The sequence below is a fragment of the Penicillium argentinense genome (genome assembly GCF_028826775.1).
Source record: "Penicillium argentinense strain IBT 30761 chromosome Unknown utg000004l_segment0_segment0, whole genome shotgun sequence".
NCBI lineage: Eukaryota > Fungi > Ascomycota > Eurotiomycetes > Eurotiales > Aspergillaceae > Penicillium > Penicillium argentinense.
In genome coordinates, this window is record NW_026622663.1 from 3,042,046 (window position 1) to 3,055,614 (window position 13,569).

General features: G+C 50.0%; 8 protein-coding genes across 8 annotated transcripts; 2 read left to right on the forward strand and 6 right to left on the reverse strand.

Annotated features, from left to right (window-relative positions):
* Positions 1 to 128: 128 nt before the first annotated feature.
* On the forward strand, positions 129 to 1,738 carry N7532_004051 (uncharacterized protein; the record flags this gene model as incomplete). Its single annotated transcript, XM_056616545.1, has 2 exons — positions 129 to 362; positions 422 to 1,738. The coding sequence occupies 2 exons, from the start codon at positions 129 to 131 to the stop codon at positions 1,736 to 1,738; spliced, it is 1,551 nt and encodes a 516-aa protein (XP_056476902.1).
* A 192-nt stretch (positions 1,739 to 1,930) lies between these two features.
* N7532_004052 (Zn(II)2Cys6 transcription factor) lies at positions 1,931 to 4,691 on the reverse strand (the record flags this gene model as incomplete). Its single annotated transcript, XM_056616546.1, has 6 exons — positions 1,931 to 2,550; positions 2,620 to 2,942; positions 2,999 to 3,409; positions 3,477 to 3,700; positions 3,761 to 4,413; positions 4,475 to 4,691. The coding sequence occupies 6 exons, from the start codon at positions 4,689 to 4,691 to the stop codon at positions 1,931 to 1,933; spliced, it is 2,448 nt and encodes an 815-aa protein (XP_056476903.1).
* Positions 4,692 to 5,017: 326 nt separating this feature from the next.
* N7532_004053 (hexose transporter protein) lies at positions 5,018 to 6,625 on the reverse strand (the record flags this gene model as incomplete). The annotated part of the gene is made up of 1 exon (XM_056616547.1): positions 5,018 to 6,625. One exon carries the CDS (start codon positions 6,623 to 6,625, stop codon positions 5,018 to 5,020), a length of 1,608 nt encoding a protein of 535 aa, XP_056476904.1.
* A 421-nt stretch (positions 6,626 to 7,046) lies between these two features.
* N7532_004054 (Endo-beta-1-6-galactanase) lies at positions 7,047 to 8,515 on the reverse strand (the record flags this gene model as incomplete). The annotated part of the gene is made up of 2 exons (XM_056616548.1): positions 7,047 to 7,902; positions 7,959 to 8,515. 2 exons carry the CDS (start codon positions 8,513 to 8,515, stop codon positions 7,047 to 7,049), a joined length of 1,413 nt encoding a protein of 470 aa, XP_056476905.1.
* Positions 8,516 to 9,053: 538 nt separating this feature from the next.
* Positions 9,054 to 9,476, forward strand: N7532_004055 (uncharacterized protein; the record flags this gene model as incomplete). Its single annotated transcript, XM_056616549.1, has 1 exon — positions 9,054 to 9,476. One exon carries the CDS (start codon positions 9,054 to 9,056, stop codon positions 9,474 to 9,476), a length of 423 nt encoding a protein of 140 aa, XP_056476906.1.
* A 166-nt stretch (positions 9,477 to 9,642) lies between these two features.
* Positions 9,643 to 10,449, reverse strand: N7532_004056 (glycoside hydrolase family 16 protein; the record flags this gene model as incomplete). Its single annotated transcript, XM_056616550.1, has 1 exon — positions 9,643 to 10,449. One exon carries the CDS (start codon positions 10,447 to 10,449, stop codon positions 9,643 to 9,645), a length of 807 nt encoding a protein of 268 aa, XP_056476907.1.
* A 772-nt stretch (positions 10,450 to 11,221) lies between these two features.
* N7532_004057 (RidA family protein) lies at positions 11,222 to 11,677 on the reverse strand (the record flags this gene model as incomplete). Its single annotated transcript, XM_056616551.1, has 1 exon — positions 11,222 to 11,677. One exon carries the CDS (start codon positions 11,675 to 11,677, stop codon positions 11,222 to 11,224), a length of 456 nt encoding a protein of 151 aa, XP_056476908.1.
* Positions 11,678 to 11,901: 224 nt separating this feature from the next.
* On the reverse strand, positions 11,902 to 13,517 carry N7532_004058 (aldehyde dehydrogenase; the record flags this gene model as incomplete). The annotated part of the gene is made up of 3 exons (XM_056616552.1): positions 11,902 to 12,770; positions 12,826 to 13,049; positions 13,108 to 13,517. 3 exons carry the CDS (start codon positions 13,515 to 13,517, stop codon positions 11,902 to 11,904), a joined length of 1,503 nt encoding a protein of 500 aa, XP_056476909.1.
* Between the last annotated feature and the right edge of the window lie 52 nt (positions 13,518 to 13,569).

The following is a 13,569-nucleotide window of genomic DNA, read 5'->3' on the forward strand; positions in this document are numbered from 1 at the left end:
ACGGACCTCGGCGGATTCAATCGCCCGCATTGAAAACGTATATCATCTACAAATACGTAGAATAGCATGTTTGTGCAGACAATTTGACGGGAAGTTCCATTTTCGTCATAACCTCGCTCCCTTTCAAGATGACTTTCTGCAACGGTGCCACAAATCATAGCAACGGCTCGGATTCGAAATGCGCGGACATTGCAAATCCCCACAGCTCCAAGTTTACAACTTCCGGGAATCCTATCTCCCAAAATTCATCTAAAATGAGCCCCAGTGCCCTTACATCCCTTGATATATGTCTGCAAGAGCTTTTCAACGAGAATATCACATCCAAGATCCTCCGTGCCGCCGACAGGTGTCTCGGAAACAACGTGAGTTCAGCCACACAATAGTTTCTGTGCTCAAGTTATTCGATGCTGAAAGAAGACAGAATCCCATAACTGCATATCCAGAATATGTACCGCAGTCTGGCCCCGATGCTGGAAAGTACTATTGCCGCGAAGCAGATTTCTGGACATGCGGCTTCTTCCCCGGCTCGATCTACCTTCTCATCGAACGACTCATCAAGTTTCCCCAGACCACAGGCCTATCGGGGAGCACTTCTCTTGTTTTAAAAAAGTTCCGCGAGTTAGGCGAGACTTGGTCCGAGCCCATTCATGCGATGAGTCTCCGTACCGACACACACGACATGTCCTTCATAATCCAGCCATCAATGCGACCCCGCTGGGAGCTCTTCCACGACGAAAAAGCACTTTCAACCATAACCACTGCCGCTGAAAGTCTTTACACGCGCTATAGTCCTAAAGTTGGCGCGATTCGTTCTTGGGACCAGTTGACGCAGAAGGGAGTCAACATCACATCCATGGACCGGGATTTCCTAGTCATCATCGATTCAATGTGCAACTTAGATCTTCTCTATTATGCAGCAGCGCATACCGGCAATGAACGGTTCTCAGAAGCTGCAACAGCGCATGCGCATAAGCTCCTAGGAGCCCATCTGCGCCACGAGACAGGGATCTACTCCCACCGTGACGGGTATGAAGGTCCTCTATTCAGCACAGTCCATGTCACCAACTTCGATCCGTCGACTGGTGATTTTAAAGAGTCTCGTACTGGCCAGGGGTACGCGAAAGATTCGACTTGGGCACGTGGTCAGGCGTGGAGCATCCTTGGTTATGCGCAGACTTTCCAGTGGACGGGTCATCAAGAGTTTCTCACTGCTGCTTGTGGACTGGCGGAATACTTTCTTCTTCGACTGGAGAAGTCTCCAGACTGCGTTGAACGAAAGCTTCCAATCGATTCTGAGAATAAGAGTTTGCCATCATGCACATGTGTCCACGGACGTTTTGTTCCGCTCTGGGATTTCGACGCTCCCATCGACGAGACGAATCCTCTTCGCGATTCATCAGCAGGTACCATTGCGGCAAATGGCATGTTGATTTTGGCGCAGAGTCTTCTTGCTCGTGGTGAATATGACAAGGGAAATAGGTATCTCACCTCCGCTATTTTATTGATTGAAGATGCCCTTGCTTTCTCCCTGGCTGAGACGGCCTGTATGAAAATACAGGGAGATCGAGTAACTGTTGAAGATACACAGCCTGGTGCAAGCTTTGATGCCATTCTGAAAAATGCGACCGCGAATTACAATGCTCTTGACCATCGCCGCTACTGGGATCATGGACTGGTATATGGCGATTACTACTTGATCGAATTTGGAAACCGGTTGCTTCGTATGGGTCTTGTCTGAAGTTCATAATGAGTTTTCTCATCGACATTCAAATACCCAATACTTCAAAGGCTGCTACGTACCATTTTGTCTATCGCATCACACTTCCGGGGGAATAGTTTGAGATAAACTGACGTTTCAATATTGTATAATGTGAATGAAATCCTTGATATGCCCGTGCACACTAAGAATCAGCCGGCATAGACTTTGTAGCTAGTTGCTTCCATCCTGTAGATGGACAGCTGTATCCGCACTCATTGACGCCATGGTATTCGTGAACATCATATCCTCCAAACTGATGACACGATCCATATCCATGAAGCGCTGATCAAGAAGCAGATAAGAGATATTAGATAGCTCGTCAGTTGTATTATGGCCGTTTACCTGGTAGTTCCCAAGGGGCTCGCTGAGTTGTGGATGTTGAGTAGCCGCGACACTGTTGAGAGCACACCATTGCGACCCGACTTGAGAGATATCTGGGCTTAAATTTGAGGGTTGGTTCTGAATTGATGCGGTTGTAGGTACATGGACCGTATGCTGTTGCCGTTGCTGGGCCGTAGGCGAGCAGGCAGACGTCACAGACCCGGTAGTTGAAGAAGCATGATGGTTCGGAACAACGGTTGAGTACCCCAACACGTCCACGTTGAAATGGGGGTTCGCAATACATCGTCGATGGAGGTCCCGAAGATGATTCGCGTAAGTGCTAGCCAGACAACGGCTGAGATGTGTATCTTTTGAGGTAGATCCGAGCCACCGACGAGCGATCTCGTCAAGACTATTAACGAGATGCCATAATTCTTGGGGCAAGGCGGAGTTGTAATAGCGCCAGTTGACTATCCCATTCCATTAGCATCGATAAACATTTTGAGAAATATAGAAGAATGTCATCCGATAAAGCTTACCAAGCAGAACACGAGCAGCGACAAAAACGCAAAAGACGAATTGGTTGGAAACAGGATGACTGGTAGGTGTATTGTCCAAATACTTCGCAGTCATGTTTTGAATCTCGATCGCGGCATTCTGACAAGTCTCAGCGCTGCAGACACTCGGAAGTCGAACGATATTTGCCCATTCTGCGGGTGGATACGCTATTCGTTGATGTAGGAGGATCATCGATGTATTGTGCGTGAGATGCGCGAGTGTGAGATTTGGATCCATGTGGACCAAGGATGGTTGTCGCGAAATATTCGAGTCCCTCCACTTCTGAGGAAGAAACATTTTCCAGCTGACACACATTAGTTTGCATGTTGATAAATGAGGCAGTCATAAGCATCGGCATACTGTACAAGACGAAGATCCAGCTCTTTGAATCGGGTAAGCCAACCACTAACTTCGCGTCGATCATGAAAATTAATTTTTTGTTGCAGAAAGAACGTGGTAACCCTACTAAGGGACTCTGTTGCTTCGACGCAATATGCAAATGCACCCACTGTGGACATGTCTGGTTGCGTTGCGCTCGGGGACGCGGAGTGTGGGGAACCATATTGAACTGGAGAATCCGTTGCAGACTCGGGGCTTTTAGGAGCAGTTGAGTACTGAGCCGGAAGGAAAGCGATTGAATTTCCGATGCGCGCTTCGGATCGATCCCAAATTCCGAAAAATGGCGTCGTTACCTGCTCCTCTCGGTGCCAGAAGCCTCCATCCGCAGGGAGTCGTCGGTGTACGTCATCCGCTGTGAGACTTGTGTTCCAGCTAGGCAGAGGAAGGAGATGATTTAGCTTTGATGCAGTTTTCTAATTATGGCATGAGTTCGACATACCCCGTTGCAACTGAACAAAACCGATCCAAGTTGAATATATTCCAAAATACTCGCCTCCTTTCCTCTTCTTCCACCCATTGACGAGAGGGGGCTAGAGATAGCAAGGGCTTGAGTAGCCGCTGGGTGCCATGGTCTTCATCCTCGACACTCAGTCTGAGGTATTCCACTGTTCTCGTCAAGGAGCCGACAATTGACCAGGCTCTGGATGTGTTTCCATTTCCAATCTAAGCAACAGATAGTTAACAAACTTGGCATGACCTTCAGTTTGGTTTGCTAGGACTCACATCATCAAAGGCAATGATAATCAAAGCCTGGAGATTCTCGACCGAGAGATTATCCATTGCCGTGAGAACAACAATGCTCCTCGACCTCTTGACAATGGAATCTATCTCCGTGACGGAAATTTCAAAGTTGCCCGGGCACTCGAATCGAATAGCTGCAACCACAATGGCATGAAGGATGACGACCAATGACGATCTCTGATCTGGATCATGCATGCGGCGCCGAAACCTGGTCTCGTGGATTATAGGAATCCATGGATGCATCCTTTCGAAGTATGTATTCACAATATCCTCAAGCAAACTTGACTCGGGAAGGCTGGAAGAAGCGTCAAGATTGTCGAGTGGTAGTTGGATTGCGATATTTGGGTTGCCACACGTATCGACTCTTCTTCGCTTCCGTGCCCGTTGCGAGATGAGCGAGTCGTATGAGGCGTCACGGTTGCAAGTCGGCAATTCATGATGACTACTGCTTGGCGACGACTCGTTGGCCATTCGGGTGTTGCGACTGTTAAACTTGCATAGTTCCATGCACACCGTGGAGAGAAGACTGACTACTCCATCAAGACGCCCATTTTCGGGGCTAAATGTTTGGTATGAATTCTCGATGGGGCCGCTGTCTCTCGCCTGGACCTCTCGCAAGGCATCTTCAAGCACCTCTAAAGATTTGAAAAGTCATCATGAGCTCGATGAAGATGCGATTGTCTCTCGTTCACCTACCAATTCGACGGCTCAAGCCCTCAACTGCTCCTGTCTTCAAACCTGGCTTGTTCTTCTTAACATCATAGAGACAGGGGGAGCCAAGTCGATGACACTGTGAGCACGTTGGTGTCTCTCTGGAGCATTTCAGCTTCCGTCGCCGACAGCCTTGACAGGATGGACGGTCTGGGTCGAATATGGTGCTGCTCGCTTCGTCGGTTGCAGTGGTCGATTCCATCGAGTTGCTTGTGCCGCTTTACGTACAAGACAGTGGTGCTTCGACGCCGCCTTCTGTCGAGAGAATGGGGCAAGACATCGCGAGAGCTCGTGGAAGATCTGCAGTGCATGATCTGGAGACTCTGGGGATGGCCGTGTGGAAGTGCGGGGAATGGCGTCGGGCTCTCGCTGCGTCGCCGCCCGAACATTACCCCGAGCTCCCGCGAAAGCGACTGCCGGGAATTTGCCTATTTAGGATGCTATAGTATACCTTCAGTAGCTTCAAACTTTGTTTAATCAAGACGAAGTTCATTATTGCTAACAATACTGCGACAATACAGTAAGCAATCAAACGCGTTCCACTTGTTCGACTGCCGACTTCGGATCCCGCCCAATTGCGACCGCATTCTCAGCGTTGACATCAAGACCTAGTTGCTTCATAGCATTGGCCCCCGAAAGAGCGCCTGGTCCATCGAAAATCTCAGCCACCTCTTCCAGACCACGATTCTTGGTCTCAGGGAAAAAGATGAAAATCAACGTGAAATTGATCGCAATCACCACGACCCACACAATGTAATATCGCCATGAGATGGCTTCCATGGCAACGGGATTTGCAAAGCTGTTATAGAGACTCGCCAGATTACCAGTCAATTGATAAAGCATTGCGGCCTTGGAGCGCAGGGAATAGGGCACCACTTCCATGATGTATGTCGGAGCGACGGGGGAGCATGCGTGGTAGAGTGCCTGATAGATAAATATCATAGCGAGAACAGCAACGGCGTAGCTGTGGTCTTTGAACCCTTTTTTCTCGTTGATGGCCGAGCATATCGTCCAAATGATATATGAAAGACCCATTCCGCCCATACCGAACAAGAATAGTCCCCGTCGACCAGCCCGATCAACAAGTGTCGCGAAGAAGCAAGCTGAAAGGAGACTCCAGATCGACATGCAGCCATTCAAAGTGAGTTGGGTCTTGGAGTCGGTGATTCCGATCGAGTTGAGCACCTCCGGTAGGTAGTAGGAGATCAACGCGTTGCCAGACCACTGTAGCATTGCGGGAATATACAGTGCCAAAAACAGACGGTGTTGATTTCCTCTTGTGGAGATCCATTCGCCCCATCGCGACTTTCTCTGCAGCTTTTCCATCTGCAATGTCGCCGTGATCTCCGCCATTTCAAAATGCGCGAGACGGGACTGGGGGTCACCGTCGCCGTGATAGCGAATGAAGATACTCAAAGCCTCCTCACCGCGTTCTTTGTAGATGAGCCATCGAGGTGACTCGGGTGCGAAGAGACTGAGAACTGCCTGAATCAAAGAGAAAACACATTGCAGGAGACTTGGCAGTCGCCAGCTCCACGAGGAATTCATTCTAAACGTGCCGTACGTAGCCCACGCGGCAATTAAAGAGCCAAGGGGCCATGATACCAGGTAAAAGGAAACAAGCTTCCCTCGGTGGGTAGGGTAGGCGACTTCAGAAAGCAAGGGAGGTGCAGCGACAGACACAATCCCAAGGCCAAAGCCAACGAGAAATCGTGAGAAAACGAACATTCCGTAATTGGCCGATGCGGCTTGGATCACAGAACCGATAATAATGAGGATAGATCCTCCACAGATCGGATACCGTCTTCCGAATTTGTCACATAGCTGGGAGGAGATCAGGATTGAGATCAAGACTCCTCCCGTGGGACCAAATGTCATTGCACCGAGCCGGGCTCCTTTAGGGTGCCCAAAGAATTGGATCCATTCTGGTAGCGCCTGCATGCCATTGATCATGCTGGCATCAAAACCCTGAGCGGTTTGGGTAAGGAGGGCACAGAGAAGGAGGGCGTTGAGTTGTACCAGGCGTGAATCCTTCCACCATGGCTTGCTGCGTTTGGGGATGACATCTTTCAAGACGACGCCTGTGAAATCGTACGGGAGATTTTCTCCAGAGGTGAGCTTGTTGGGCTCGGCCATTCTGAAATGGTGAGTAATTGCAATAGTAAATATGTCCTCTGAGTGCCTGCGAAGGTGATATATACATCTCTCAAAGGGACTGGGTAGTTCTCAGTCCGAAATATCTCGCGGGCTCCGGTCCGCACAGAAGGGAGAGAACAGGGGCAATGACTGCCCTGGACACGCCACGTTGTTTCCCCGGGGAGTTTACTCCGAGTGTGACTGAGGATCCTTGTAGAAATCTGACCGCTGCATGGACTCTCCCACTGCACCCCGCATTCCTGGGGATAGCGTCGGCAACGGAACGATTTTCGGCCGGGCATTCGTCCGATGTCAATCTCGACTGTAATTGCCTTTTTGGAATAGTGTTCGGCCTTGAATATGGCTTTCATTCTTCCTAGTTCTGCGCACAAGATGACGCATATGGCCTCACTAGGCCTGTTCACAAGTATACCCCGTCGATCTCTAAGGTCTGAATAGTACCATTTTCAAACGACGTTGAGATCCTCTCATTCTGGACCGCAATGTTCCCAAAACTAGAATACAGACTGTCACCGACCCGATCGGTCTTCCATCCTCGAATTTTGGTTCCATCACCCGGGATCTTCGAGAACGCTGACAGGTCAAACTCGAAAGTTTCCTGGCCATCCCAGTTGGCAGCGACAATCACCAGCGTGTGGCTACTCTGATCAATCGCCGCTACCACATTGGTTGAGTTGGTCTCCAATAACTGCATGCCAGGCCGAATATGACGAGTAAAGTGAGCCAGTTCGTAGTATTTGTGGGTGGCGCCGTTCAACGTTCCAGAGGAAATGTCGGCACTAATCAGGCCCCAACCAGATCCATCAAGAATCTGCCATTGCACCCAGGCGTCTGGCTTCAAAATCCTCAAATCGAGGATGATGTTCTTTGTCATGGTATCTCCACTTTCATCGTTATCTCCATACTCGCTATCCCACACCTTTTGTCCGACGCCACGGGCAAGCGTCTGGAGATCATCGCGTGGCCCACTGGACCCTGAATAGCCATGCGTATTCATGCGTCCGATATTTGCTTCCTGGATAGATCTACCGATAGTATTCCAAGAACTGAGGGCCAGTTGGTATGAGTTCTCGTCCGAAGCGGAAATGATTGTTTTGTCAAGGTTCCGCGTTTTCATCTGCTCGTAAAGAATCGGGACAATAGACTTCTGCGCACTTGCGCCAATATAGCAGCCTTCCTGGGTCCCCGAGGCTTTCCACCAGTTTGACGAAGGCTCATTAAATGGCTCGATGGAGTCAAAGGTAACCCCCAGTTGTCTTGGGCGTATTTGGCGATCGTAGCGAGGTAGACCGCGTGGTTTTCATATTGGGACGAAGGTAGATTACTACCTCCATCATCAGCTCCACTGGGGTTGTGGTTGTTGAGCTGCCACCACATTGGCGAGTTGGAAAAGAGTTCAAAGATATTGGCGCCTCTGTCCTGTGCCTTCAGCATCATAGCCCGCTGGCTAGCATCGACGGTCCAGTTCCAGCTGGAGGATCTGGGGTCTGTGCTAAGGCCATCGAGCCAGTACCCTTCAATTTGCTTTGTTGCTGGAATATTTGGAGATGCCGACATCGTGACGGATCCGTTGATGGTGTTCCACGAACAGGCACCTGCATTGTAACGGACAATATTCAGGCCTAGTCCAGGTAGTGTCTGGTTTCCGGGCTCCCAATAAGTCGAATTTCTCGTAAAAACAACGTCTGCAAGGTCATCTCGATCCCCAAACGCCTTTGCCCACCAGGCGAGGGACACACCCCAGCCTTCCCAGGAGTCGGCATAGAGGTCGGTCGTAATGTTGGTGGCCTGGGCTGCCCTGGCATTCGGCAGAGCGACTGCCCCCAGAATGGTGACGGGGACCAGAATCCGAGATACCATTCCAGGCATCTTGATGATCGTAGTTAGGGTCGGATTGATGTGTTCAGGCGTCGTTGGTTGTTGCTGATTGGCGTCTGGTTACCCCGTATTTAACCATCGAGGCACGCGCTGTCCTGCCCATGCGACCCGGGTATCGAACTGTCCGACAAAAAGCCCGAAGACGGATAAAAAGACACACAGACCCATAATTGGGACGCCCGCGTGGTGCCGGGTGGGCAAATCCCTGGTGTTGCAGTGCTGCTAGACATACGTGCATTTTGTGGAGAAATCGCGGCGGAGAATTCCCCGACGTCGCTCTTTCTTCATCAGACAACGTCACGCGAATCGGCCCCGAGCAATTTCTCCGGCACAACTCCGACACACACGACTCGCAGTTGCAAGCTCGCGTTCCTGAGAAATCGAAGCCCTTCGGATATCAAGACCGACGCGTTGTCGCGACTGCGAACGTGGAACCCCGCAATCAACCGCCTTACGTCGGGTAGACCTCTCAACCTCAATCATTGCTATCCTCTCTGGGATATATACAATCCCGTACGACACTTTGAGGATGGCTTCTCAAATCGGAAAGTCCGCATGGAAGGTAATTCCCATGTTCGAATCGCGCTCAATCGCTCGCACCGTTGAATTCTACACCACGAAGCTCGGGTTCGAACTCGGCAGCGTCAAGCCTGAGGATGGGACATCCCAGCCCTTTTTCTGCTCCATTTTCATGGGAAAGAAGGCAGAGGCCAACTTTTATTTCTCTAAAGTTGACAATGAGGGCTTCAAGTCATCAGAGGCGATGGTTGCTCTGGGTACTTCGGAATTTGATGAATACTACACGCATTTGAAAGGGTTGGGAGACGTGGAATTTCACGAGGACGTTGAGGACAAGCCATGGGGCTTCAGACAATTTACGATCGGAGATAGCGATGGAAACAGGCTTACCTTTTTCAAATTCCTGGAAGGGGGGAACCCGGGAGAGGAATGAAAAAAAATGTGACATTCCGATACGTTTTTTATCGCGAAGCTACTCAAGCGACACTCGGCCCAAATCAGCAAAAACCCCATTTCGAAGAGAAGAAACCATCCTCTGTATCCAAATTATAAATTCAATTTCCTTAGTCTCAAAACACTCAAAGCCAGAGAGAAAATGTTCAGGGGTTCTTGTCGATAACCTCGAGATTCTTGATTGAAATAACGTGGCTGCTATCTGTGTCAGCTTCAAAATTCCGCTGCTTGAGAAGGAAAGGAAAGCACTCACTACCTGTCGGGCCTGGGCTGCCACTACTCCCCTCCATCTGGAGATCAATAATCAGATTCAACGGTTCACCAACAAGTCCCGAGGCGTATTGGGTCGTGACGAGAGCTCCATCAAGATAGAAATTGATGCTGACATTGCTCCCGTCCTGGTCGCGCAGCTCTGCAAGGACCTTGTGAAAGTCTGGCGGGCTTGGATAATCGACATCCTTCGCTTCGACTTCACTCGACGAGTTGAAGGTGTTGAAGCTAATGTCGCCGGATCCCTTCCACTCCGCAATGTCAATCTCTGGGGGCCAGGAGTTGACGCCGTTCAACCAGAATGCTGGCCAAGTACCCGTCGCTACGGGTGCGATGAATTCAGCGGAGAAGTCTAAGCCTCCGGATGCTTCGATAGTGAATTGCTGCTTTGCGTACACTGTGCCCGAGTCGTATGCATAGTCGGATGCCCCTGTGTATGTAGCATTCAGAGTGAGGGTTCCCGAATCGGCGATCACAGATTGCGCCTCTTTCATAATCGCTGCGCCGTTGTGTGTGTCGCCCCAGGGGTAATTGTAGTTGAAATATTCCGTCAGGGAGGAAGTTGAGTCGAAGCATGATGACGGGATAAGAGTGCTCTCGCGTTTCGCCAATTTATGTTTTCCACCTGCTAGAGCCGAAGTCAGGTACGGAAGGGCGGCGAGGAGAAAGCCTGCGGAGTACATGATCACAATGTTGACCCTATGTTAAGTGCTAGCAGTTGTCGGGTGATCCAGGCCGGATATATGGTTTTATATTGCGCACTACTATCTCGCTCTTGTCTCATCATGAGACATTGTACGATAGGGGGCGATCTGCAATCAAGCAGAAGTACTAATATCCGCCTCCATTCCAGAAGAGGAAACACAATATGTCAATCATAACTTTTAACCGAAGGACTTTGCATTTCATCGTGAGGGATCTTCACTACTAGCGATGGTGCAATACCATTTCGGGATAGATTCGGAGATGGCATGTGTCAGACTCTTTCATCGAAGCCTTGTCTTCAGCATCCTGTTATGCTTGTTAGTATGCATGTCCCTATTGGCGGAGACTGATACCCCGCCGGAGCTCACCTGGAGGAGGTTACATTGCGCTACCCCGCTGTATTTTCATCAGCGTTGTGCAGGTTCAATTGTCTACCTGTCGAGACCGCGGTCGATATCCTTGACGAATCATTCCGATATAGCCCCTTGACCCGAAGAAAGTGCATGGCAGCTAAAAGCCGCACGTATGCACACCGAGGATATGGGCCTGTCACATTGCGATTCTAAAACACCGCCGTAACAGGGACGAAGTGAAATTAATCGTCAGAAAACTCTGGTTCCTGTTTCGCACCCCTAGCCTCGGGACCGGTCTTGCTATGCGAACCAGTCGCAACTCTCGAGATAAGATCTAATGATATTGTGCTTTTGGCTGTTTTTTCCATTGAGAACTTCTTTTCTAACATGCCGCTTGTTATACATAATAAGCTGTACACTTGATCTCGACGATAATTTCATCCCTTGGCAAAGCTCGCACCTCGACCGTCGTTCTCGCCGGTGCAGTATTGCGATCGGACCAGATCTGATTCCACTCAGCATTCATTCCAGAATAGTCATCCTTCATGTTTGTCAGAAAAACGGTCGCATCGACAACATCCCGAATGCTTGCCCGGCCGTTCGAGGCACCTTGGATAATTTCGTCGATGTTCGAGAGCACAGCTGCGGTCTGCTGTCTAATGTCGAGGGTGGTGGTGCCGTTTGAATTGGAAGTGGCACCGACGAATGTACCATCTCCGCGTCTTGAAGATGTCCCGGAAACATAGATGTACGCGCCTTTTCCATCGGGGGATCGCACTGTCCGGGCATGAGGGTAATTGGCTAGCCCTTGGGCGTGGGTGGAGGGGCGGAAATAGGGAGTGCTTTGTGACATGACGACCGTAGCAAGGAAAAATGACTTTGATCGAGGTTGAGGCAACAGGATGAACAAATAAATTGAATTGATATGCTATTGAAATGAGAGAAAGTGAGCTACTGGCAGTCTTGGGCAGCCTTCGGATAGATCCGAACGGCCCGGCTCCGCTCCCGTAGTGACATCACTGCTTCCGGAGAACATTCGACTTGTAAACACACCCCGACACACAGTGAACATTAAAACTAGCGCACATGGATGGTGCGCAAATTGGTGAAGACATCCCTACTATGTGCGCCTCCCTCTCTGCCAATACCGGAAGACTTCATACCCCCAAAGGCCGTGCCCAATTCTCTCACCAGCCAGCAGTTAACCCACACCAAGCCGGCATCGATCCGTTCTCCCACTCGACGCATCCGAGCAAGATCCTTGGTGAGGAGCACACTGGCCAGTCCATTCGAATTGTCATTTGCCAGCAAAATGGCCTCTGCTTCGGTGTCAAATGGGCAGAGAGTCACGACAGGTCCGAAGATCTCTTCCCGCATTATCCGGCTTTGCGGATGAACGTCGCTAAGAACGGTCGGAGTTATCCAATAACCTCCCTGAGGCTTTTCTGTGGGGACCCTTCCTGTGAGGAATGTTGCATTCTCTTCCTCAGCCTGTTGGAGATATGACCTGACCTTGGTATAATGCTCATTCGAAACGACCGGGCCAATTGTGTCCCTGACTCGATAATTGCACTCCACATATTCCACAAAAGCCGACTCAAACACATCGAAGATCTGACGATGTATGTATATGCGCGAACCACAGAGACATATCTGGCCGCTGTTCTCAAATGCAGCTGATGCAGCCACGCGCACCGCTTCCTCGATATCGACGTCATTGAAAACCAGCGTTGGGTTCTTCCCACCGAGTTCCAACGAGACATGTTTTCCGATATCAGCCACTGTGTCCTGCCGAATACAATTTCCCGTACTTGTTCCACCAGTAAAGGTGACACCTCGGACTCCGGGTGACTTAACCAGCGCTGAACCTGCCTCGGCACCAGCACCGAATACGATGTTCATAACACCCGGTGGTAACTCTGCTTGTTTGAATACCTCTGCAAGTACTGGATAGACAGTTAGCCTCTCGTAATCTTTCTGGATTGCATAATTGGGTCATACAAAAAGCTGTAATGCTGGTGACCTCGCTGGGCTTTGCCACACCTGTGCATCCAAAAGCGATACAGGGTGCAATCTTCCACGTCAAAAGATAAAGAGGCATATTCCATGGCGAGATGATTGCGAATACACCGACGGGTGACCGATGTTCGTAAGTCATGGTGCTCGGTTGTCCATCGACAAAACGAACAGAGCCTTCTTCGTGCAAGATGTATGTCGCAAAATATCTGAGTCTCGTCAGCTTTCATCGTCTTGAGTAAATCAAGGATTCGGTCGGGTACTCACCGGAAATTGGAAATTGCACGATCCACTTCGATCCTAGCTCTGGCTAGACTTTTCCCTTGGTCTATACTTTCCCACACTGCAAACATTTCCTTTTTATCACTGATAGTAGAAGCAATGCGCATTAAGATATCTGAGCGTTCCTGTCTAGACGTTTGGGACCAGTACGGGAACGCTCGAGCGGCTGCGGCAACGCCTCGGTCCACATCCCCGGCGGTACTGGAAGGTACATGGGCCAGAAGCTCCCCAGACCGGGGGTTGAACGATTCTATCCAATTATGAGATTCTTCATGATCACAGAACTCATTGTTGAAGAAGTTTTGTAAGCAGATTGGACTGCCTGCACGGTTCGTCAGATAGGTGCTCGCATCGTCCGGATTGTCGAGTCCCCATAGATCCCTGATCACCTCCATGTCGAGAGGAGTGATTCACTATGAGTTTGGATGATATTGTAGAGTCCTGCAA